This window comes from Mytilus edulis, chromosome 3 (genome assembly GCF_963676685.1).
Source record: "Mytilus edulis chromosome 3, xbMytEdul2.2, whole genome shotgun sequence".
In the NCBI taxonomy this organism is placed as follows: Eukaryota; Metazoa; Mollusca; class Bivalvia; order Mytilida; family Mytilidae; genus Mytilus; species Mytilus edulis.
Window position 1 is genome coordinate 76,712,063 of NC_092346.1, and position 21,494 is coordinate 76,733,556.

A 21,494-nucleotide genomic window follows, 5' to 3' on the forward strand; every position below is an offset into this window, starting at 1 on the left:
GAAAGCCACACTTCTAGTTATAGATTCCCTTGACCTTTAGTCTGTTATTATGTTGGAGGAAGCAAAACTTCTAGCTATCATCTACCTTGACCTTTAGTCTGTTATTATGTTGGAGAAAGCCAAACTTCTAACTATAGACTCCCTTGACCTCTAGTCTATTATCATGTTGGAGGAAGCCAAACTTCTAGCTATAGACTCCCTTGACATCTAGTCTGTTATTATGTTAGATGAAGCCAAACTTTTAGCTATAGACTCCCTTGACCTCAAGTCTGTTATTATGTTAGAGGAAGCCAAACTTCTAGCTATAGACTCCCTTGACCTCAAGTCTATTATCATGTTGGAGGAAGCCAAACTTCTAACTATAGACTCCCTTGACCTCTAGTCTATTATCATGTTGGAGGAAGCCAAACTTCTAGCTATAGACTCCCTTGACATCTAGTCTGTTATTGTGTTAGATGAAGCCAAACTTTTAGCTATAGACTCCCTTGACCTCAAGTCTGTTATCATGTTAGAGGAAGCCAAACTTCTAGCTATAATCTCCCTCGACCTCTAGTCTGTTATTATGTTGGCGGAAGCCAAACTTCTTGCTAAAATCTCCCTTGACCTCTAGTCTGTTATTATGTTGGAGGAAGCTAAACTTCTAGCTATAATCTCCCTCGACCTCTAGTCTGTTATTATATTGGAGGAAGCCAAACTTCTAGCTATAGACTACCTTGACCTCAAGTCTGTTATTATGTTAGAGGAAGCCAAACTTTTAGCTATAGACTCCCTTGACCTCAAGTCTGTTATTATGTTAGAGGAAGCCAAAGTTCTAGCTATAGACTCCCTTGACATCTAGTCTATTATCATGTTGGAGGAAGCCAAACTTCTAGCTATAATCTCGCTCGACCTCTAGTCTGTTATTATATTGGAGGAAGCCAAACTTCTAGCTATAGACTCCCTTGACCTCAAGTCTGTTACTATGTTAGAGGAAGCTAAACTTTTAGCTATAGACTCCCTTGACCTCAAGTCTGTTATTATGTTAGAGGAAGCCAAACGTCTAGCTATAGACTCCCTTGACATCTAGTCTGTTATAATGTTGGAGAAGACAAGATTCTAGCTATAGACTCCCTTGACCTTTAGTCTGTTATTGTGTCGGAGTAAGCCAAACTTCTAGTTAAAGGAGTATAGGGTCTATCAAACCAACTCCCTTGACCTCTAGTCTGTTATTATGTTGAAGGAAGCCAAACTTCTAGCTATAATCTCCCTTGACCTCTAGTCTGTTATTATGTTGGAGGAAGCCAAACATCAAGCTATAATCTCCCTTGACCTCTAGTCTGTTATTATATTGGAGGAAGCCGAATTTCTAGCTATAGACTCCCTTGGCCTCTAGTCTGTTATTATGTTATAGGAAGCCAAACTTCTAGCTATAGACTTCTTTGACCTCTAGCCTGTAATTATGTTGGAGGAAGCCAAATTACTGGCTATAGACTTCCTTGTCCTCTAGTCTGTTGTTATGTTGGCGGAAGCCAAACTTCTTGCTAAAATCTCCCTTGACCTCTAGTCTGTTATTATGTTGGAGAAAGCTAAACTTCTAGCTATAATCTCCCTCGACCTCTAGTCTGTTATTATATTGGAGGAAGCCAAACTTCTAGCTATAGACTACCTTGACCTCAAGCCTGTTATTATGTTACAGGAAGCCAAACTTTTAGCTATAGACTCCCTTGACCTCTAGTCTGTTATTATGTTGGAGGAAGAAAAACTTCTAGCTATAGACTCCCTTGACATCTAGTCTCTTATAAAGTTGGAGGAAGCCAAAATTCTAGCTATAATCTCTCTTGACCTCTAGTCTGTTATTATGTTGGAGGAAGCCAAACTTCTGGCTTTACACTCTCTTGACCTTTAGCCTGTTATTATGTTGGAGGAAGCCAAACTTCTAGTTATAGACCTCCTTGACCTCTAGTCTGTTATTATGTTGGAGGAAGTCAAACTTATAGCTATAGACTCCCTTGACCTTTAGTCTGTTATTATGTTGGAGGAAGCCAAACTTCTGGCTATACACTCTCTTGACCTTCAGCCTGTCATTATGTTGGAGGAAGTTAAAAATTCTAGTTATAGACCTCCTTGACCTCCAGTCTGTTATTATGTTGGAGGAAGCCAAACTTATAGCTTTAGACTTCCTTGACGTCTAATCGGTTATTATGTTGGAGAACGTCAAACTTCTGGCTATAGACTCCCTTGACCTCTAGTCTATTAGTATGTTGGAGGAGGCCAAACTTCTAGCTATAGACCCCCTTGACCTCTAGTCTGTTATTATGTTGGAGGACGCCAAACTTCTAGCTATAGACTGCATTGACCTCTAGTCTGTTATTATGTTGTAGGAAGCAAAACTTCTAGTTATAGACTCCCTTGACCTCTAGTCTGTTATTATGTTGGAGAAAGCCAAACTTCTAGCTATAGACTTACTTAACCTCTAGTCTATTATTGTGTTGGAGGACGCCAAACTTCTGGCTATAGACTTCCTTGACCATTTGTCTGTTATTATGTTGGAGGAAGCCAAACTTCTAGCTATAATCTCCCTTGACCTCTAGTCTGTTATTATGTTGGAGGAAGATAAACTTCTAGCTATAGACTCCCTTGACCTCTAGTCTGTTTTTATGTTGGAGGAAGACAAACTTCTAGCTATAGACTCCCTTGACCTCTAGTCTGTTATTATGTTGGGAGTAAGCCACACTTCTGGCTATACACTCTCTTGACCTCTAGTCTGTTATTATGTTGGAGGAAGCCAAACTTCTAGTTATAGACCTCCTTGACCTCTAGTCTGTTATTATGTTGGAGGAAGTCAAACTTATAGCTATAGACTCCCTTGACCTTTAGTCTGTTTTTATGTTGGAGGAAGCCAAACTTTTAGCTATAGACTCCCTTGACCTCTAGTCTGTTATTATGTTGGAGGAAGAAAAACTTCTAGCTATAGACTCCCTTGACATCTAGTCTCTTATAAAGTTGGAGGAAGCCAAAATTCTAGCTATAATCTCTCTTGACCTCTAGTCTGTTATTATGTTGGAGGAAGCCAAACTTCTGGCTTTACACTCTCTTGACCTTTAGCCTGTTATTATGTTGGAGGAAGCCAAACTTCTAGTTATAGACCTCCTTGACCTCTAGTCTGTTATTATGTTGGAGGAAGTCAAACTTATAGCTATAGACTCCCTTGACCTTTAGTCTGTTATTATGTTGGAGGAAGCCAAACTTCTGGCTATACACTCTCTTGACCTTCAGCCTGTCATTATGTTGGAGGAAGTTAAAAATTCTAGTTATAGACCTCCTTGACCTCCAGTCTGTTATTATGTTGGAGGAAGCCAAACTTATAGCTTTAGACTTCCTTGACGTCTAATCGGTTATTATGTTGGAGAACGTCAAACTTCTGGCTATAGACTCCCTTGACCTCTAGTCTATTAGTATGTTGGAGGAGGCCAAACTTCTAGCTATAGACCCCCTTGACCTCTAGTCTGTTATTATGTTGGAGGACGCCAAACTTCTAGCTATAGACTGCATTGACCTCTAGTCTGTTATTATGTTGTAGGAAGCTAAACTTCTAGTTATAGACTCCCTTGACCTCTAGTCTGTTATTATGTTGGAGAAAGCCAAACTTCTAGCTATAGACTTACTTAACCTCTTGTCTATTATTGTGTTGGAGGACGCCAAACTTCTGGCTATAGACTTCCTTGACCATTTGTCTGTTATTATGTTGGAGGAAGCCAAACTTCTAGCTATAATCTCCCTTGACCTCTAGTCTGTTATTATGTTGGAGGAAGATAAACTTCTAGCTATAGACTCCCTTGACCTCTAGTCTGTTTTTATGTTGGAGGAAGACAAACTTCTAGCTATAGACTCCCTTGACCTCTAGTCTGTTATTATGTTGGGAGTAAGCCACACTTCTGGCTATACACTCCCTTGACCTCTAGCCTCTCATTATGTTGGAGGAAGACAAACTTCTAGCTATAATCTACGTTGACCTCTAGTCTGTTATTATATTGGAGGAAGCCAAAATTCTAGCTATAGTCTCCCTTGACCTGTAGTCTGTTATTATGTTGGAGGAAGCCATACTTCTAGCTATAATCTCCCTTGACCTCTAGTCTGTTATTATGTTTGAGGAAGATAAACTTCTAGCTATAGACTCCCTTGACATCTAGTCTGTTTTTATGTTGAAGGAAGACAAACTTCTAGCTATAGACTCCCTTGACCGCTAGTATGTTATTATGTTGGAGTAAGCAAAACTTCTAGCTATAATCTACCTTGATCTCTAGTCTGTTGTTATATTGCCAAACTTCTAGCTATAGACTTCTTTGACCTCTAGCCTGTCATTATGTTGGAGGAAGCCAAATTACTGGCTATAGACTTCCTTGTCCTCTAGTCTGTTATTATGTTGGCGGAAGCCAAACTTCTTGCTAAAATCTCCCTTGACCTCTAGTCTGTTATTATAATGGAGGAAGCCAAACTTCTAGCTATAATCTCCCTCGACCTCTAGTCTGTTATTATATTGGAGGAAGCCAAACTTCTAGCTATAGACTCCCTTGACCTCTAGTCTGTTATTATGTTGGAGGAAGCCAAACTTCTAGCTATAGACTCCCATGACCTCTAGTCTGTTTTCATGTTAGAGGAAGCCAAACTTAAAGCTATAGACTCCCTTGACCTCTAGTCTGTTATTATGTTGGAGGAAGCCAAACTTATAGCTATAGACTCCCTTGACCTCTAGTCTGTTATTATGTTGGAGAATGTCAAACTTCTGGCTATAGACTCCCTTGACCTCTAGTCTGTTATTATGTTGGAGAATGTCAAACTTCTAGCTATAATCGACCTTGACCTCTAGTATGTTATTATATTGGAGGAAGCCAAACTTCTAGCTATAGACTCCCTTGACCTCTAGTATGTTATTATGTTGGAGGAAGCCAAACTTCTAGCCATAGACTCCCTTGACCTCTAGTCTGTTTTCATGTTGGAGGAAGCCAAACTTAAAGCTATAGACTCCCTTGACCTGTAGTCTGTTATTATGATGGAGGAAGCCAAACTTCTAGCTATAGACTCCCTTGACCTCTAGTCTGTTATTATGTTGGAGAATGTCAAACTTCTGGCTATAGACTCCCTTGACCTCTAGTCTATTAGTATGTTGGAGGAAGCCAAACGTCTAGCTATAGACTCTCTTGACCTCTTGTCTGTTATTATGTTGGAGGAAGCTAAACTTCTGGCTATAGACTCCCTTGACATCTATTCTGTTATTATGTTGGATGAGGACAAACACCTAGCTATAATCTCCCTTGACCTCTTGACACATTGTGCAATTGATAAACTGTTTTAAAAATTTTAAGAATCTTGTATAAACATTGTCTTTCTTGGTGAAATTAATCTCCCTGTTGATTGTATTGAATACTTTTATTAATAGTTGTAATGAATCCTTTTAAGGTATTTTCTGTAGGATAATTTAACTCATTTCTGATGAAATGTTGTCTCCTATTTTATTTATGCAACAATTTCAGTACGCATACAATAGGGTTTAATATATTTGCATCTTATAAAACAGCTGGTTTTTTACTTTATTAGGTAACATAAGTTAATATATTCGGGGAAATACTTTGCTGCTATTTCAACAAAGTAGTTTGATCACTGTGTATACTTGGAGATTGCAGTACATATTTTGACATAAATTTGAAAGAAACTAACGTTTTACCCTTCTTTTCAATGCCTTCTTGTTTATTTTGGTATGAGTTATAGTATACCATATACTTAATTTTTTTTATAAAATTTATTGCTTTTTAAATGATACATATTTAAGGCATTATGCATATGTTAACATATTAAGAGAAGAATCTGACCTGTAATGTGTCTATTGATATACACTTATAATTATATTTTTTTTATTTCAAGGGAAAGTTACTTTTAAATATCTTTATATTGGACTGAATGTTTGAAAACAAAGTCTTGAAGTTTATAAAGATTAAATCTTGTTTGTATTTTCACCATAAAAATTATTTTATTACATGTAAGGTACTTAATCCTCTTCGTGCGTACTTGCACATGAGGCCACTACCAACGCCCTCCACTGTTGCCTTTCTTCTGCCTTTCTTTCGGCCCTTCCCCATGCCATTCCCATGACTCTGTGTTCGCTCTCTATTGTACGTCGCCATGTTTCTTTCGGTCTCCCTCTCTTTCGTTTCCCCTCTGCTGGTGTCCAACGTAGAGCTATTCTTGTTATGTCATGTTTGTCTTTTCGTAGAACATGGCCTATCCATTTCCATCGCCTATATTAATTATCAATGTATCACCACAGTATTGATAGGATTGATAATTTTTCTGCCCATCAATTTTAAATGAAATTTTCTTGTTGCTATAGGAGGCCACCCCACCAGAAGATGTTCAGATTGTTCGGCTACTAAACTGTGCATCAAGAGGGGATATCAAAAGGATGAGACAGTAAGATTTGTGTTTCAAAAAATACAATAAGGGCTGAAGAAACCTCCAAATTGTGTGTTTTAGTTGTTTAATTTGTGTAAAACATTTGCATAAAATATATGAGACAATTCAGTTGAAAAAAATTACAGTCTTATATTTAAGAAAAACAAATATGATAGACATGTACCAACGACAACCACTGAACTACAGACTCTTGACTATGGACAGGCACATAAAGAATGAGATGGCACCAAGTATACACTATTTTTTAGGGCTCTTTACTCCCTCTGTTAGCTAAGACAATAGTGTAACAGCACAATATGAGAAAGAGCTATACGAATCAGTTGAAAAAGGCTAAATTCATTAGATCAATACAAATCAGAAAACGTAAAACAAAAAAACACAGAAATTTATTCATCCATCATGCTTTATTCGCTTTCAACAAAAAGACACTGAGACTAATCACACTTTATGACATTTGGTTTGAAGCGAATAACAATAATAACAGCTAATAAAAAAATCATGTGACTAAGATTGAAATAAAATCAGTACACATCCAACATCCAATGAATTAAGTGAAAAACGTCATTAACACACTGAGAAAAATACGACATTGTGAACATGATTTGAATTGTAATATAAAAACTTATAACAAAGTTTGGCTACATTTCAATATAAGAAAATGTTCTTATGTAAAGCTCTTTTTCACAAAGGTGATACACAGGTTAGGACTTGATTTATCAATCATAAATTGCTTTTATATTGATTTTTTTTTTTGGAACATAACTTATTCTGTTCTTTTACATATCTGTAAAAATTTTGATGTTGATATACTGGATGTAGATGTTTTTTTACCCTTTACTTGTAATGACAGATTCAAGGAGTGTGGTTACAATATGGATGCTTGTGATTATGACAAACGTACAGCACTTCATATTGCAGTCAGTGATAATCAGGAGCATATTGTTAAATTCCTGTTAGGAGAATGTGATCAACAAGGGATTGCAAAGAATGGCGCAGATAGGTATGTTTTTTTCTCTACCATATATATCTTTGTATGGTACAGACACTTTGTACGTAAGAAAAGATGATAAAAACTGATTTCTACATTATACATTCCATTGAATTTTTATTTTACCCTCAACTGTAGGTTTGCTAGCTATATTGCATTCACCTTGTTTATCAATCTGATTTGGCCTGCTTTCACTCTTCTTTTTTCATCACACTTTTCATATTTTTAAAGCCTTGAAATTGTATATACATGTCAAAGAATGAAAGTATTATGGTATACTGATAGCTGTATGTCATTCCATCTATCTGTCTGTCCATCAATACTTTGTAGGATAACTTATGTTCGCTTTAACCTAAATAACTTATACACAACATATAAATTGAGGTGAAGAAATCTTTCTTTCAATTTAAAATTTTTTGGCTTTGTTTCTTTTACCCAAGGCATTTTTTTTTACAAATAACTCATTTAATCCAGTAGTCCTATATTAATTTTCTTCAAACTTTACATTCCTGTTGGTATGAATGAAAGGAAACCCTCTTATGATTTTTTCAATTTTCCAGTTTGCCTTTCCACAATTTGCGTTAATAGAATTTGGCTGTCTTTTTTTTAATGTACTAGCTCTGGTATGTCTTGATCAAATTACTACAAATTGAACACTGTTGTACGATTTTGAATATTTTCTTGTAAATCATTCTGTCGTTATGTGACATTTAACAGTCAGTGACGCAATATAAAAAAGCAGATGTGGTATGATTGCCAATGAGACAACTATCCACAAAAGACCAAAATGACACAAACATCAACAACTATAGGTCACCGTACGGCCTTCAACAATGAGCAAAGCCCATACCGCATAGTCAGCTATAAATAGCCCCTATAAGACAATGTAAAACAATTCAAACGAGAAAACTAACGGCCTTATTTATGTAAACAAAATGAACGAAAAACAAATATGTAACACATAAACAAACGACAACCACTGAATTACAGGCTCCTGACTTGGGACAGGCACATACACAAATGATGTGGCGGGGTTAAACATGTTAGCGGGATCCCAACCCTCCCCCTAACCCGGGACAGTGGTATAACAGTACAACATAAGAACGAACTATAAAAATCAGTTGAAAAAGGCTTAACTCATCAGATAGACAAAAAATACAAGTGGACGTGGCCGGGTACTTATACATTCCGACACAAAAAGACACAATGAACAGATCTGAGAGTACTTGCAGTTATCTGACAGCTAACTTATACTTATTTGACTGAGTGTATCCTCAGGCATGTTATTTTTTTACAGAGCCTTGTATTTGCGTATGATTAAATGCATTTTAAATGATCTATTTTATTTTGCAACAATTTCAATATCGATAGTGACGGCGTATCATGCTCTCTGTGTATTTAATATCTGGTCAGTAATTTATTTGAGTCGTTATTTATAATATTTTTTTTCTAATTGTGGCATTTATTTCATAAATATACAGACTTGATTTCCCATTAACTATTTTTTAAAGATTTTTTGGGAGTTCTTTTATCTTGGATTTTTTTCTTTTTTGAATTTAAATGAAGTGAGTTTAATCTACCAGGGTGGGGATAACAACTGTGCCTTATCTTCAATGTTTGAATAAACATCAGTTAATTTGTGAATAAATGCTTAATAATTTAAACAACTATATCATTTTATAACATTCTTTCATATAGATGGAATGTCACTCCTTGGGAAGCAGCAAAAACTTCTGCACTGGAGATTGTTTATAATGAATTTTTAAACCACTGCTCAGTAAGTACCACATCAGAATAACTAAGAACTAATTAAATTGTGAATATCCCCAATTTTAATAACAATTTGCTATACATTTTAATTGGAAAACATTGCCCATGAAAACTCTATATCACAAATGTAACAATGATTTACATGATTGATTATCTTTGATATCAATAAATAAAAAAGTAGGTAACTATCAAAGACACAAAAGATACCAGAGGGACAGTCAAACTCATAGATTAAAAGTTAACTGACAACGCCATGGCTAAAATTAAAAAGACAACCTGACAAATAAAAGTACAAAAGACACACTATAGAAAACTAAAGAATAAGCAACACGAACCCCATAAAAATGGGGTGATCTCAGTTGCTCCGGAAGGGTAAGCTGATCCTGCTCCACATGTGGCCCTCCTCGTGTTGCTTATGTTATTACAAATTCGGTATATAATCTAATTAGGTATGTCACATTCGTGAAACTGGAAGGGTATTGTAGTTACAACACAAGAAACATATCTGATATAAGCTGTGAGATGGTTATTTCATAACGGTCAACCAACTCATGATTGCGTCCGTAACATTTATTAAAATATCAAATGAGCTTATTCCTTAGTCCATGCCTGATTATCTAAAGATTAGCTCTGGACGGCAAGTGAGCTAATGTCTTAATGACCGACAAACTTGAATGTTTTCAGTATTTCACTCATGCCAAAATGAGAACTCTGCATGTTATAGTTTGTAGCATTGGGTATTATTTTCATGAAATTTTGGCACTGTTCTAGAGTTATGCTCCTTTTTAAATTGTTATATTGCAACACTTGATCAGGGAGCATTTTTCTTCTCAGACATATTATTTGTGTATATATTTTATTATATGATAGGAGTTAAAGGACACAGAGAATGATGATTATAGAACATGTAGATTGATATATGCTGCAGCAAATGGTGATGTTCCCACTTTACAAAGGTATATATGTAAACATCCAGTATGTATTTTTTGTATGCTCTCATCCAAAAAAACTTACTTTTAAAGGAGTGGTTGGAATAAGCCACTGTAATGTTGCTGATTAAATCATAAAAATTTGAAATTAATTAGATGTTGATTTTTTTCAATGCTGCCATTAAAACCTCATGACTGCTTCTGATCTCGGTCAAATCTATTTATCTCTCAATGCAAATGTGTAATAATAGAGCAAAACATATTTTTGTGGAAAAAATATAGGATAGGATACATTTTTTTGTTTTTCAAAGTACATTGTACAATGTGTTGAAATCTTTTGGAAACTGAATGTCTCCGTTACTGACACTCATACCATGATATATTGGCTATGAAATCTTTCAACCTGTGTAGATTAAGCTTATCATTCCAGAAACATATAGAATGTGCACTGATAGACGGTTTCAAAGATTAATATATACATATATATAGAACAATATTAAATCTAATTTTTACAAGAGAAATATTTTACTGTCTTTCTGTGCAAATTTTTAATTTAATGCTATTCGACAGCTTACATGAAAAGAAAGTGGACATGAATTTGAGAGACTACGATGGACGTACTGCCTTGCACCTTGCAGCTGCAAATGGACATGTGGAAGCTGTTGAATTTCTTGTCAAAGAGGCAAAGGTTACCGTATCAATACCAGACAGGTACATAAAACTAAAGATTTTACATTAATATTGTAAAATTATACAAACTGTCTACCAAATTTAATTCATTAAATAAATTGTAATCCATGCCATCTCATAATGAGTAAATTAACCTCACAGTGTTAAACTTTTCTTCTTTTGGCATATCAAATATTATGTTTATGAAATTGTATGATTTTGTAAAATGTGAAGACAGTTTCAAAACAAGAGATGGATGAACTCATATCAGATTCTCCAAAGAAACGATAACCTCGATACAGCTAAAGGTACAAACAATGAATTTTCTGTGAGAGGGAAGAAGGGTATTTTAGGGAACTTTCATTTTCACTTATTTCTAGACAAGCTTATTTATTTTATTTAAAATTTGTACACATTTATATCCTGCACTTTGTAGGACAGAATGTTCATTTTCATTTTAATAGGTCTTCAATATTAATTCTATGCACAACACAGTGTAAAAAGATTTCAATAAAAACCCCAAAAAATATTTTATCATGATGAAGAAGGACATGGGTTGACACGGGTTATGTTCATCTCATATATGTTATGATGGTATGATACTAAACCCCCAACGGGAACTTCTCTTGAACTGAATTTTAATGTGCGTATTGTTATGCGTTTACTTTTCTACTTTTGCTAGAGGTATAGGGGAGGGTTGAGCTCATAAACATGTTTAACCCCGCCGCATTTTTGCGCCTGTCCCAAGTCAGGAGCCTCTGGCCTTTGTTAGTCTTGTATCATTTTAATTTAAGTTTCTTGTGTACAATTTGGGAATTAGTATGGAGTTCATACGCACTGAACTAGTATATATGTGTTTAGGGGCCAGCTGAAGGACGGCTCCAGGGGCGGGATTCTCGCTACGTTGAAGACCTGTTCTTGACTTTCTGCTGTTGTTTTTTCTGTGGTCGGGTTGCTGTCTCTTTGACACATTTCCCATTTTTATTTTCACTCTTATGATCATGTACAAAAGAAAGATTAGAGAAATTGAAAATCAAATATTACAAAAACCAACAAAACTTCAATCATTAAATCATCTTAAAGCCAGTTAAAACAACTGAACGAACTTAAGTATAAAATGGAAGGATTCATATTTTCTGCTTCAAAATTATGGATAGAAAAAATTAAAATGAGTGGCGAAAGATATACCAGAGGGACAGTCAAACTCATAAATCAAAAATAAATTGACAACGCACTGGATAAAAATGAAAAAGACAAACAGAAAAAAAGTAGTACACACGACAAAACATACAAAACTAAAGACTTAACAACACAAACCCCACCAAAAGATGGTATTAAAGGTTTTCTGTTACCTCCCTGCAATATTTTCAATGTCCTACTAGGGGCCTGGACGAGACCAAGTGGTATTAGTAATTAATCCACTGTTATTTTGAAACCAGCATATGACAAATGTGAAGTACTTCAGTCTTGATTGACTTAGGCAGCAAGTTTCCTGTGGAAGGTTGTGGTTATCTTTTGGCATTCCTGCTTCTCCCACCAATTACAGGTGGTTGAAATGAAAACGCAAATCTTTGAAAACACCAATAAACCAATCGATTATCAAATGTTCTTCTATATCCTTCTTCAAAAAAAATCTTAGAGTTATCTTAGACTTCTTCTTTCTGCAAAATGTCTATCTATGGTTATTTTTAAAGCCTCAAAATAAATATCAGTTTAACATGGTGATAGTTGTAAAATCATACAAACTAATTACATGGTTTTAGGGTAGCAATCGATTAATTATTAAGTCTTTATGTTTTACTGTACATATGTATGTGTTTAATACTACAGAGAATCCAGAATACCAATGAATGATAAAAATGAAGATATTCAAAAGCTTTTGACAAAATATAAGAATAATGCAGGACAAAAGGCTAAGGTATGTAGTGTATAGAGTTTGTCTCTATAAATATTTAAAGTTTATCTAATTGTAAACCTATTTGAAACTATTGAGCCAATTATAAAGTGATGTTTAACTTAGTAAAATTCTATGAATAAAGTTTGCAACAAGTACTTCTATCATTTAAAATGTTCCTTCTTGGAGATAACAAATAATGTTTTTAAAAGAGGATGTGGTAACGCCACTCATTTTAATCAAAATCTTATCTAAATCTATCAAATACATGTAACATTACTTCAAACCTGGATAGAATTTATGGAGTTTTGAAAAAATAAGATCTAGAAATCAGAGATAAAATCAGAAAAAAATTTATTAGGAAAATATTCTGATTTTATGTATTGGAGTTTTGGGACTTTAATGTGGTTGTACAAGTTTTCTCATAATAACTGATAAACACTTTCAGCAATTTCCATGACACTATGGTAACTTGTTAAATATTAATTGAAATAAGCTCCCTTTTTTTTTTTTTTTATAAATTTCTATGAAATTGCATGACAAATTTTGTGTCAATCTGTACCACTGTATTTGCATGTGTATTTTTGGGGTAGGTTGGGTTATTTATTAGTCTAATTGAGCATTTGAACAGCGCTCAAATGGTGTTTTAAAGTGAAAACAGACAAAACATATCTATTTGTCAACAGTTTGTAATTTTTTTTAAAATGAACTATTTTACCTAATGTGTTTAAATTCATCATTTTATGTAAAGCTTTCAGTAAAAGATGAAACCTTGACTATTCTAATGATGGCTGCTTCAAAGGGATATTTACATACACTTAAGGATTTCAAGTAAGTCTATACATGTTATATCATAGCTATAGTCTTTATTGATTTATCAAAACTACCGAGTTAAACAATTTACACTCTACTGATTGTATTCAAATAAAAAACACTGTATTTTTGTAAGAGTGAAATAGTTTATTCATGAAGAATATGAACAACGTATTTCATTATAATTAATTTCAATTGGTCAGGTACACATATTTCAAAATGGACAGCAGTGATTATCTTAAAGAAACTCCACTTCATGTTGCTGCTGCTAAAGGGAGGTTAGATGATGTAAAATATCTCTTGCACGAAAGACAAGTCTCACCATTTGCTCGAAACAGGTAAATATTCACTTCTACACTTTTTAATTAGGTCAAAATCTGTGTCCATTTTGTGATTTCAACAAAAATTGAATATATCGGATTCTTTGATATGCTGAATCTAATCATGTATTTGGATTATGAATTTGGGCCCCCTTTTTCAAATTGATTGACATTGCGGTCCAAAGGGTCTGAAATTGATTTCGGTTTGTTTCCTCAAAAAATTAATTCTTCTGGTTCTTAATTACACTTAATCTTACCTTGTATTTATATTTTGGATATTGGACCATAAAAGGCAAATGTCCAATTTCATTTTTTTTTAAGTTCTTTTATCACATTCATTGTGTGTCATAAATCTATGTGTCAAATATTGTTACAATCCAAATTCAGAGCTGTAACTTGAATATTGTGTCCATATTGCCCCACTGTTGAGGGGGGTCATTATGGTCATATCAAGCTGTGCCCTGCAGAGAATTTTTTCCCCTATTCTCTCTTAAAATATAATGGATAGGCCAAATTTGCCTCTACTCCTCTGCCCCAAACCAACTTACCCTCACATTTTCTACCTTTTGCAGATCCTATCTATTGTATTAATTGTTATTTTTATGCCCCCTGCTGTACCTGCGGGGGCATTAAGTTTTACCCTTGTCTGTCTATACACAAGTATGTACATGTGTACATATGTCTCTACGTCCTGAAGTTTGTTTCTGTTAATTTTATATATTTCTTAAGTTATGTCCCTTTATGAATTTATATGATATACAAGCGTGGGCATCATTTGTGTCCCATGAACACATTGCCCATTTATTTTTTTCATCTTGAATACACATTTAATATTTGCGTTGGATTTTGAACAATTTAAGTACCGGTAACAATCAACAATTTCTTTGATCTCTTCTACTAGTAGCATAATTTATTCTTTGAAAAGCATTGATAGTACTGTAAAATCAGAAACTACTGTGTGCATTTATTACTGCTATTTTTGAAGAATGGACATAAATGTTAGATTAATTATTGGGATTTCAAGCAAATCTGCATACAGTTGTATGTAGCTTATTCAAAATGTGTGTTCTTATTATATTGCTATACTTCAAAGGCGGACCCAGCCCCCCCCCCCCCCCCCCCCTGGAGCGGACTGGAGCGGGCCCCCCTTACAAAAAGTTCTGGAATCCGCCACTGTACTTATTCAGTTGCATTATTGGTATTTATAAATACTTCACAATAATTTCTGAATTTACAGTAACTACATGTTTTATGTACACACATGTTATATTTTTTTACAGCTTTTGGAAAATGCCAGTTGACTTAGTGAATGAAAAAATTAAATTTTGGGAGCAGAAAGGACAGGAGTCTCGCACAAAAGATTTTGAAAGAGTAAAGGATGTACTACAAAAGGCTATGGATGCAGCCTCTGATGAAAGTTTAGAAAAGGTTAGGACTAACATAGCTATAAGGACTATTTACCCTGTTAATATTTCCTACTGTTGGTGACAAGAACAAAAAATACATCTTCATTACAAGTAAAGGTTCTTTGGCAATCGTTTTATCCTTTATTGGTAAACAAAATTGTATTGATAAAATTTAATTCAATCTTCATTTGTACAGTATAAAGAATATGGAGATATCAACAAGAATTCAAATAAAGAAAATGTAAGCAATCATAGGTAACCCTACAAAGCTGAGAAATACTAATACTGTATAGTCAGCTATGAAAGGCCCTGGGCCTCTGATATGAAAATGTGAAACAAGAAAACTAATTTGTAACAAAACAAATGTAACCGACATATACCAATGGTAAACACTGAACTACAACCTCATGATTTAGCTGAATAAGTTTATAAATATAAATAATGTAACCTTTATTGGTAAACAAAGCTGAATTGATAAAATTATTCTTACTTATGTTTTCTCTACACCTTGATAGTAGTTTCATTTGCTAGTTTCCTAATTGGATAAAACCTAATTTCTGTGTCTTCATACACTATCATAACATGATTTAATTTTTAGTTTGCACAAAGGTAAAATACATACCCTTGGTTAGTAATTGACGAACTATCTCATGATGCACTACGCTGCAGTTTTTTTATCAGTGCAACACCAATGAGGTTGTTGTTATTGCAAATGTATATTGACAAATATATAGCTTCTTAAAAATCAAAACAAATTCTTGTCATTAGGTTTACTCATAAGTGGTAATATTTGCTGCAATTTGTGTGTAAGTTCTATGTAATTGTTGAACTTCTTTCGTCAAGCTTTGTAACACAGTTTGGGATGTCACCTGATCGACATATACAGATAGTAGTGAAAACTAACCAAAAAACAATTATGTTTCATGTTTTAATCTATTGTTCTGTAATGGCTAATTGGTTTTCATTTTCATGTTGTATAAGTCACATTAAGACACAATTGAAATGATTTACTCAAACTAAAAAAACATTCTATTTGAACAGGAGGAAGACCAAAACTTTATCAAACATTCAGATGAAGAAAGGATATTTCTATTTCTTAATAGAGCTTGTAAAGGTGATTTAAAGACAATTCGCAGGTATGCAATAAAATTGATTTAAACATTAGACTTTCCTAAATTTTGTCAGACCTCAATCTTTCCTGTTGAAGGTATTACCAGATATTTGTAGTTTACCTGCATCCTTATAAGTTTTCAAGGGTATCTTTGGTTTAGTAGATTTTTTTAAACTCTGGAAATTCAATAAATCTGTATTGTAGTCCTGTGTTGTCATTTTGATGTTATATTTCACATGGCCATAAAAGTGCGAGGTTTGGCATGCCACAAAACCAGGTTCAACCCACCATTTTTTCCTTTAAAAATGCCCTGTACCAAGTCAGGAATATGGTCATTGTTATATTATAGTTCGTTTCTGTGTGTATTACATTATAACGTTGTGTCGTTTGTTTTCTCTTATTTTTGAGTGTAAATTCACATTGCGATAAGACGTGTCACGGTACTTGTCTATCCCAAATTCATGTATTTGGTTTTGATGTTATATATATATGTTATATTTGTTATTCTCGTGGGATTTTGTCTATATGTGTTACATTTTAGTGTTATGTCGTTGTTCTCCTCTTATATTTAATGCGTTTCCCTCGGTTTTAGTTTGTTATACCGATTTTGTTTTTTGTCCATGGATTTATGAGTTTTGAACAGCGGTATACTACTGTTGCCTTTAATATCAAAGAAAATTTACCTGACAAATACACTTTATATTTCATATGCCATATTAAAAATGACATTAGCTGGATTAAAGAAATTATGTTATTTTTTTCATGTCTGTTTAGTATAGCTCTTATTTTATCAATACAAAAGTTTTATGCATCATGCATATATGTGTGAATAGTTTTATCACTCAGCATGCTAAATGTGTCTGTAGGGGATCCGTATTGTAATTCCTGATATTTTCTTTAAATCAAATTAAAATATAGAAAGTTGGTACCATATTTGGCCATGTAAAGTAAACTGTTATGTATAATATGCACCCTTTTCATCCCCTTTACATCTTGAAAAAAATATTTTAAAATATTTTTGTGTATTATCCACACCCCTTGTACCAACTTCATATTTTGGGTAAAAAAGGGGTGGACTATACACCACCAAAAACGGTATTAACTACAAGATTTTAAATTTTTTTTCAATCATTTAACGGGCACGAGCTATGAGATATATAAAAAAATATATAATGTGTTCTTTTTTGTTCAATCATTAATAGAAGTAAAATAGCGAAATGATAATTCACTTTTAGATGCTAGTATGGTTAAATTTTGTCAAAATAAGCTAAGAAATATTGATGATGAATTATTCACTTGCAAGTGAATAATTAAACCTCATAGCATCCGTATTCATGTGAACTTCAAGTTCGCCCATAAGCTAGAGATTGATATTCATGAATCGTGTGTGTTAAGTTATTTAAAGGAAAAGAATGTCTACATTGAAAGTGAAACAAAGGTAAATTATTTAATTGACTGATTCGATCCACAAAACATCAGTCTTATACATGAAAAAACGATGATTAACATATATTTTTAATCTATAAAATTAAATTAAATAGACCTAGAAAAATCCAACTGCATGAGTTTTTATCTATATTAATGTTTATATCACTTATATGACCATCAGAAGCATTCAGAGGTCAACTCTATAATTAATTAGATAGGGTCTGGACTAAAATACACACCAGTAACAGCTACATATTCTCAAGCCCATGCCCAGTAATTGTTTTTTTTTTTATACTTTTTATAATTTGGATACATGTTTTACATTGTTATAAATCAAATATGAGAATTTGAGTCAAAAAGGTGAACATGAATTTGAAGGCTAGTGTTCCTTTAATGGAAATGAAATAGTGAAATAATAATTAAATTTTAGCAGCCAGTTTAGGTCAATATTTTCAAAATAAATGAAGAAACATCATTGAATAACTTTGTGTAAGTTCCATTTTATAATAGATTGTAGTACAACCATTTAAAATTGCAGGACAGATATGAATTTCTTGATACAAATAAGCCTTTTTTTACTCTTATTGAAACTGGCCCTGATTGTCAATAGGTATCTTCACAAATCATCTCATTCTATTGAAGTGTTTTGAATAGTTATAAATCTGTTGTTTTTATACTAATTCCAATTCTGTCCACGTGATTTTCTTTTCTTTTTCTCAATTACAGGTATTTAAAGACAGACATTAAACTCTGTAATAAGAGTGACTATGATGAAAGATCAGCTTTACATATGGCAGTAGCAGAGGGACATATTCACTTAGTTAAATATCTATTGGAGAATGGAGCTGATAAGCTTCTGAAAGACAGGTATATTCAAAGAATGGAAATATTACATTTGACCATATGTTGTGCTTACACCACAGCTCGAGTTGACCAATCATGGAAAACATTTAATGTCCACTCAAAGTTAACATAATATTCAGTATTGAATACAATAACTTTTCTAACCTTTCCAAGGTATTGTTTAATCTAGTCTTGTGGTTCAAAGAAAGAAGTGGCTTGTCAACCCAAAAGGATGGGCATAAGTGACATCTAACTATAGTGACTTTCATGTTCTTAAAAAATCATTCTCAATTTTTCAGGAATTTTTTTATTAAGGCAGGCAAAGTATTCAATGTTGCTTGAAAAATGGCTGTTTGGCAGCAATGGAGGCTTCCATAATGTATCATTTTTCTATTTGACAATATTCACTAAAATAATCCTGAGTTTTAAAAATGATTATTGCAAATGGTATCAAAATGAGAAATTAAAATGTATTTTGACAAAGGAAAAATATATTCTATGAGTATATAAGTGCAATGACAATTTTTGTGTCCCCACGACAAGTTAAGTTAGTGAGAGTTGAGCAAGCTGCTTCCATCGGCTGCAATGATGTTAACAGTTTGATAAAGTATCTGATTAGGTCAGTATCACTAATGATAAGTCAATGATATTTGGTATGGAGTTGTATTCATGAATACTTATTGTTTCATGGTCGTTTGAATTTGATTCTTTAGCTTAGTTTAAATGTTAAAGTTTAGTTTGTGATTAGGTCAGTTTAAGGACAACAACCAATGGTAAGTCAATAGTATTATGTATGCAATTGTGTTAGTACATGTAGAGATGAGATCAGTATAACAAGATATCAAATGACCCTGTATCCTCTGTTATGGTTCAGTGATTGGAATATTTACATAGTTTACATGTTAAGGGCATACAATACAGTTTTGATCACATAGGTGAATTTTTGACACAAGTTTGTGTGGAAGCTATTTTTCACATAGTCAATTCATATATGTAATAAAAAATATACCTTTATTTGCTACTTTTAGAAATAAATGAGGTCGAAATTTTTAGACATTAACTGAAAATCCTGTTAGGCTAAGCACATGTTTATGTGACATTTATAAAAGGTATTGGTCTTCCATTCCTCTTTTTAATTTAGTCCATTGAGTAAAAGGAACAACAAAAAACAAACAAATCTAACAAAGTTAAGTGAAAGATCTATTTTAATCAGATTATAAATTATGTCATTCTTCTCTTTAAAGTTTCTTGTTTCTACTTGATTTAATGTGATATTTATTTCTATATCTAGATGGGGACGTATACCTTCTGATGAAGCAAAGGAAAGTGGAGATAAAAATATGATAATACTGTTTGAAAATGAATACACCAACATTTAGTATATAGATATATTGATAAGGATACCCAAATGAACAGTAAACTGCCAAATAAAAGCTTGAAGTATGCTTTATAATATTATCTATGTTCCTGTTGTATGACGTTTTACACAATTTTACATTATTTACAAATATGTATCTGTTAAACCCTATCTAGTCAAGTAGTTGCACTATCTACTGTTTTTATAATAAGAAGAAGGTTAACATTGTATTAATTTGTTTTCATTTCAATCTTTAAATCTTCTGTCATAGCAATATAAAGATAATAAGATGTCTGGTATAATTTCCAATGAGAAACAAAATGACATAAGTTAACTGTAATAAGTCTTTTTTATAAAAGTATAATTATTTTTGATTTTACTGGTATATTTGGGAATAAATGATGCTAAAATTTGATATAGAATAAAACATTCTGAACAAACATCTTGGAGTGAAAGACTTTTTTTGTAAGTAAAAGGGTAACATTGTATTAATATGTGTTCATTTCAAACTTTGAATCTTCTGCTATGGCAAGTGTATTATTTTTTATACTTTATTAGGTTGTTTGGAAATAAATGGCTCCAACAATTGGATAAAGAAGAAAACATTCTGAACAAACATCTGGGAGAAACTATAGTTTAACTATGGTTTTCAAAAATGCAAGCTTAAAGAAAGTGTATGTGTTTTTCAAATATAGTCATAAAGTGAAACAAATACTCTGTTCACTCTACCAATTTGGTTTCAGTTTCTTCCAAAATAAGTTAATAATGAAAATAAATTGCATTTTACAAATCTAGACAATTTCACACTGCCATAGTATTTTTTTTATTTGTTATACATATATGTTAAATATATTACATAGCTATTTTTCCCCTTATTATTAGCATACAGTCTTTTAATGACATGCTATCATTTATTTATATATATGCATTTGTTATTACTTTTTGGAGCTTATATAGTATTTGACAAATATTGATAAATAAAATTTAAATATATGTCCAGATTATACATTTTTTTACTGTATATTTCTTAAATTCTTTTTACAGCCTTATATTTATTTGCTACTTTTGTTCTATGTATTTTCAATTATATTATTGAAACAATTTCATTTCCTAATTGATTCAAGCATACATGTTGAGTCTTATTTAAATGTAATGCACATTAGGTGTACTTTAAAATTTTGTTATCCTTGAAAAGATTGGTAAGAATAAGTATTCTGCTGCTTAATTTAATGCACACATTTATTAGTATTCATGAAAAAATCCCATCAAAATAATAGGATTGATTCTGCTGGCTTTAGTGAAAAACAAGACATAAACACAATTATCCTTAAGGTATGAAACAAAAGGGTATATTGGGTTAAATGAAACAGCAAAATAACTTAACAAAAACTGAAAATCATCTAGAGATCAGCATAAACTTATCGAAATAGATAGGGGCCAGTTGAAGGACGCCTCCGGGTGCGGGAATTTCTCGCTACATTGAAGACCTGTTGGTGACATTCTGCTGTTGTTTTTTTAT

At 33.0% G+C, this 21,494-nt stretch overlaps 1 protein-coding gene across 1 annotated transcript in view; it reads left to right on the forward strand.

Annotated features, from left to right (window-relative positions):
- Window positions 1–20,822, forward strand: part of LOC139515431 (serine/threonine-protein phosphatase 6 regulatory ankyrin repeat subunit A-like) — a 61,988-nt gene extending 41,166 nt beyond the window's left edge. The window contains exons 17-28 of the mRNA XM_071305001.1: window positions 6,365–6,444; window positions 7,298–7,447; window positions 9,134–9,212; window positions 10,076–10,161; window positions 10,705–10,845; window positions 12,634–12,721; window positions 13,449–13,528; window positions 13,714–13,848; window positions 15,111–15,258; window positions 16,278–16,372; window positions 18,502–18,642; window positions 19,910–20,822. Of these exons, the coding sequence (XP_071161102.1) occupies window positions 6,365–6,444; window positions 7,298–7,447; window positions 9,134–9,212; window positions 10,076–10,161; window positions 10,705–10,845; window positions 12,634–12,721; window positions 13,449–13,528; window positions 13,714–13,848; window positions 15,111–15,258; window positions 16,278–16,372; window positions 18,502–18,642; window positions 19,910–19,997 (1,311 nt within the window). The 3' untranslated portion in view covers window positions 19,998–20,822. The remainder of the gene's footprint in view (window positions 1–6,364; window positions 6,445–7,297; window positions 7,448–9,133; window positions 9,213–10,075; window positions 10,162–10,704; window positions 10,846–12,633; window positions 12,722–13,448; window positions 13,529–13,713; window positions 13,849–15,110; window positions 15,259–16,277; window positions 16,373–18,501; window positions 18,643–19,909) is intronic.
- Window positions 20,823–21,494: the final 672 nt, after the last annotated feature.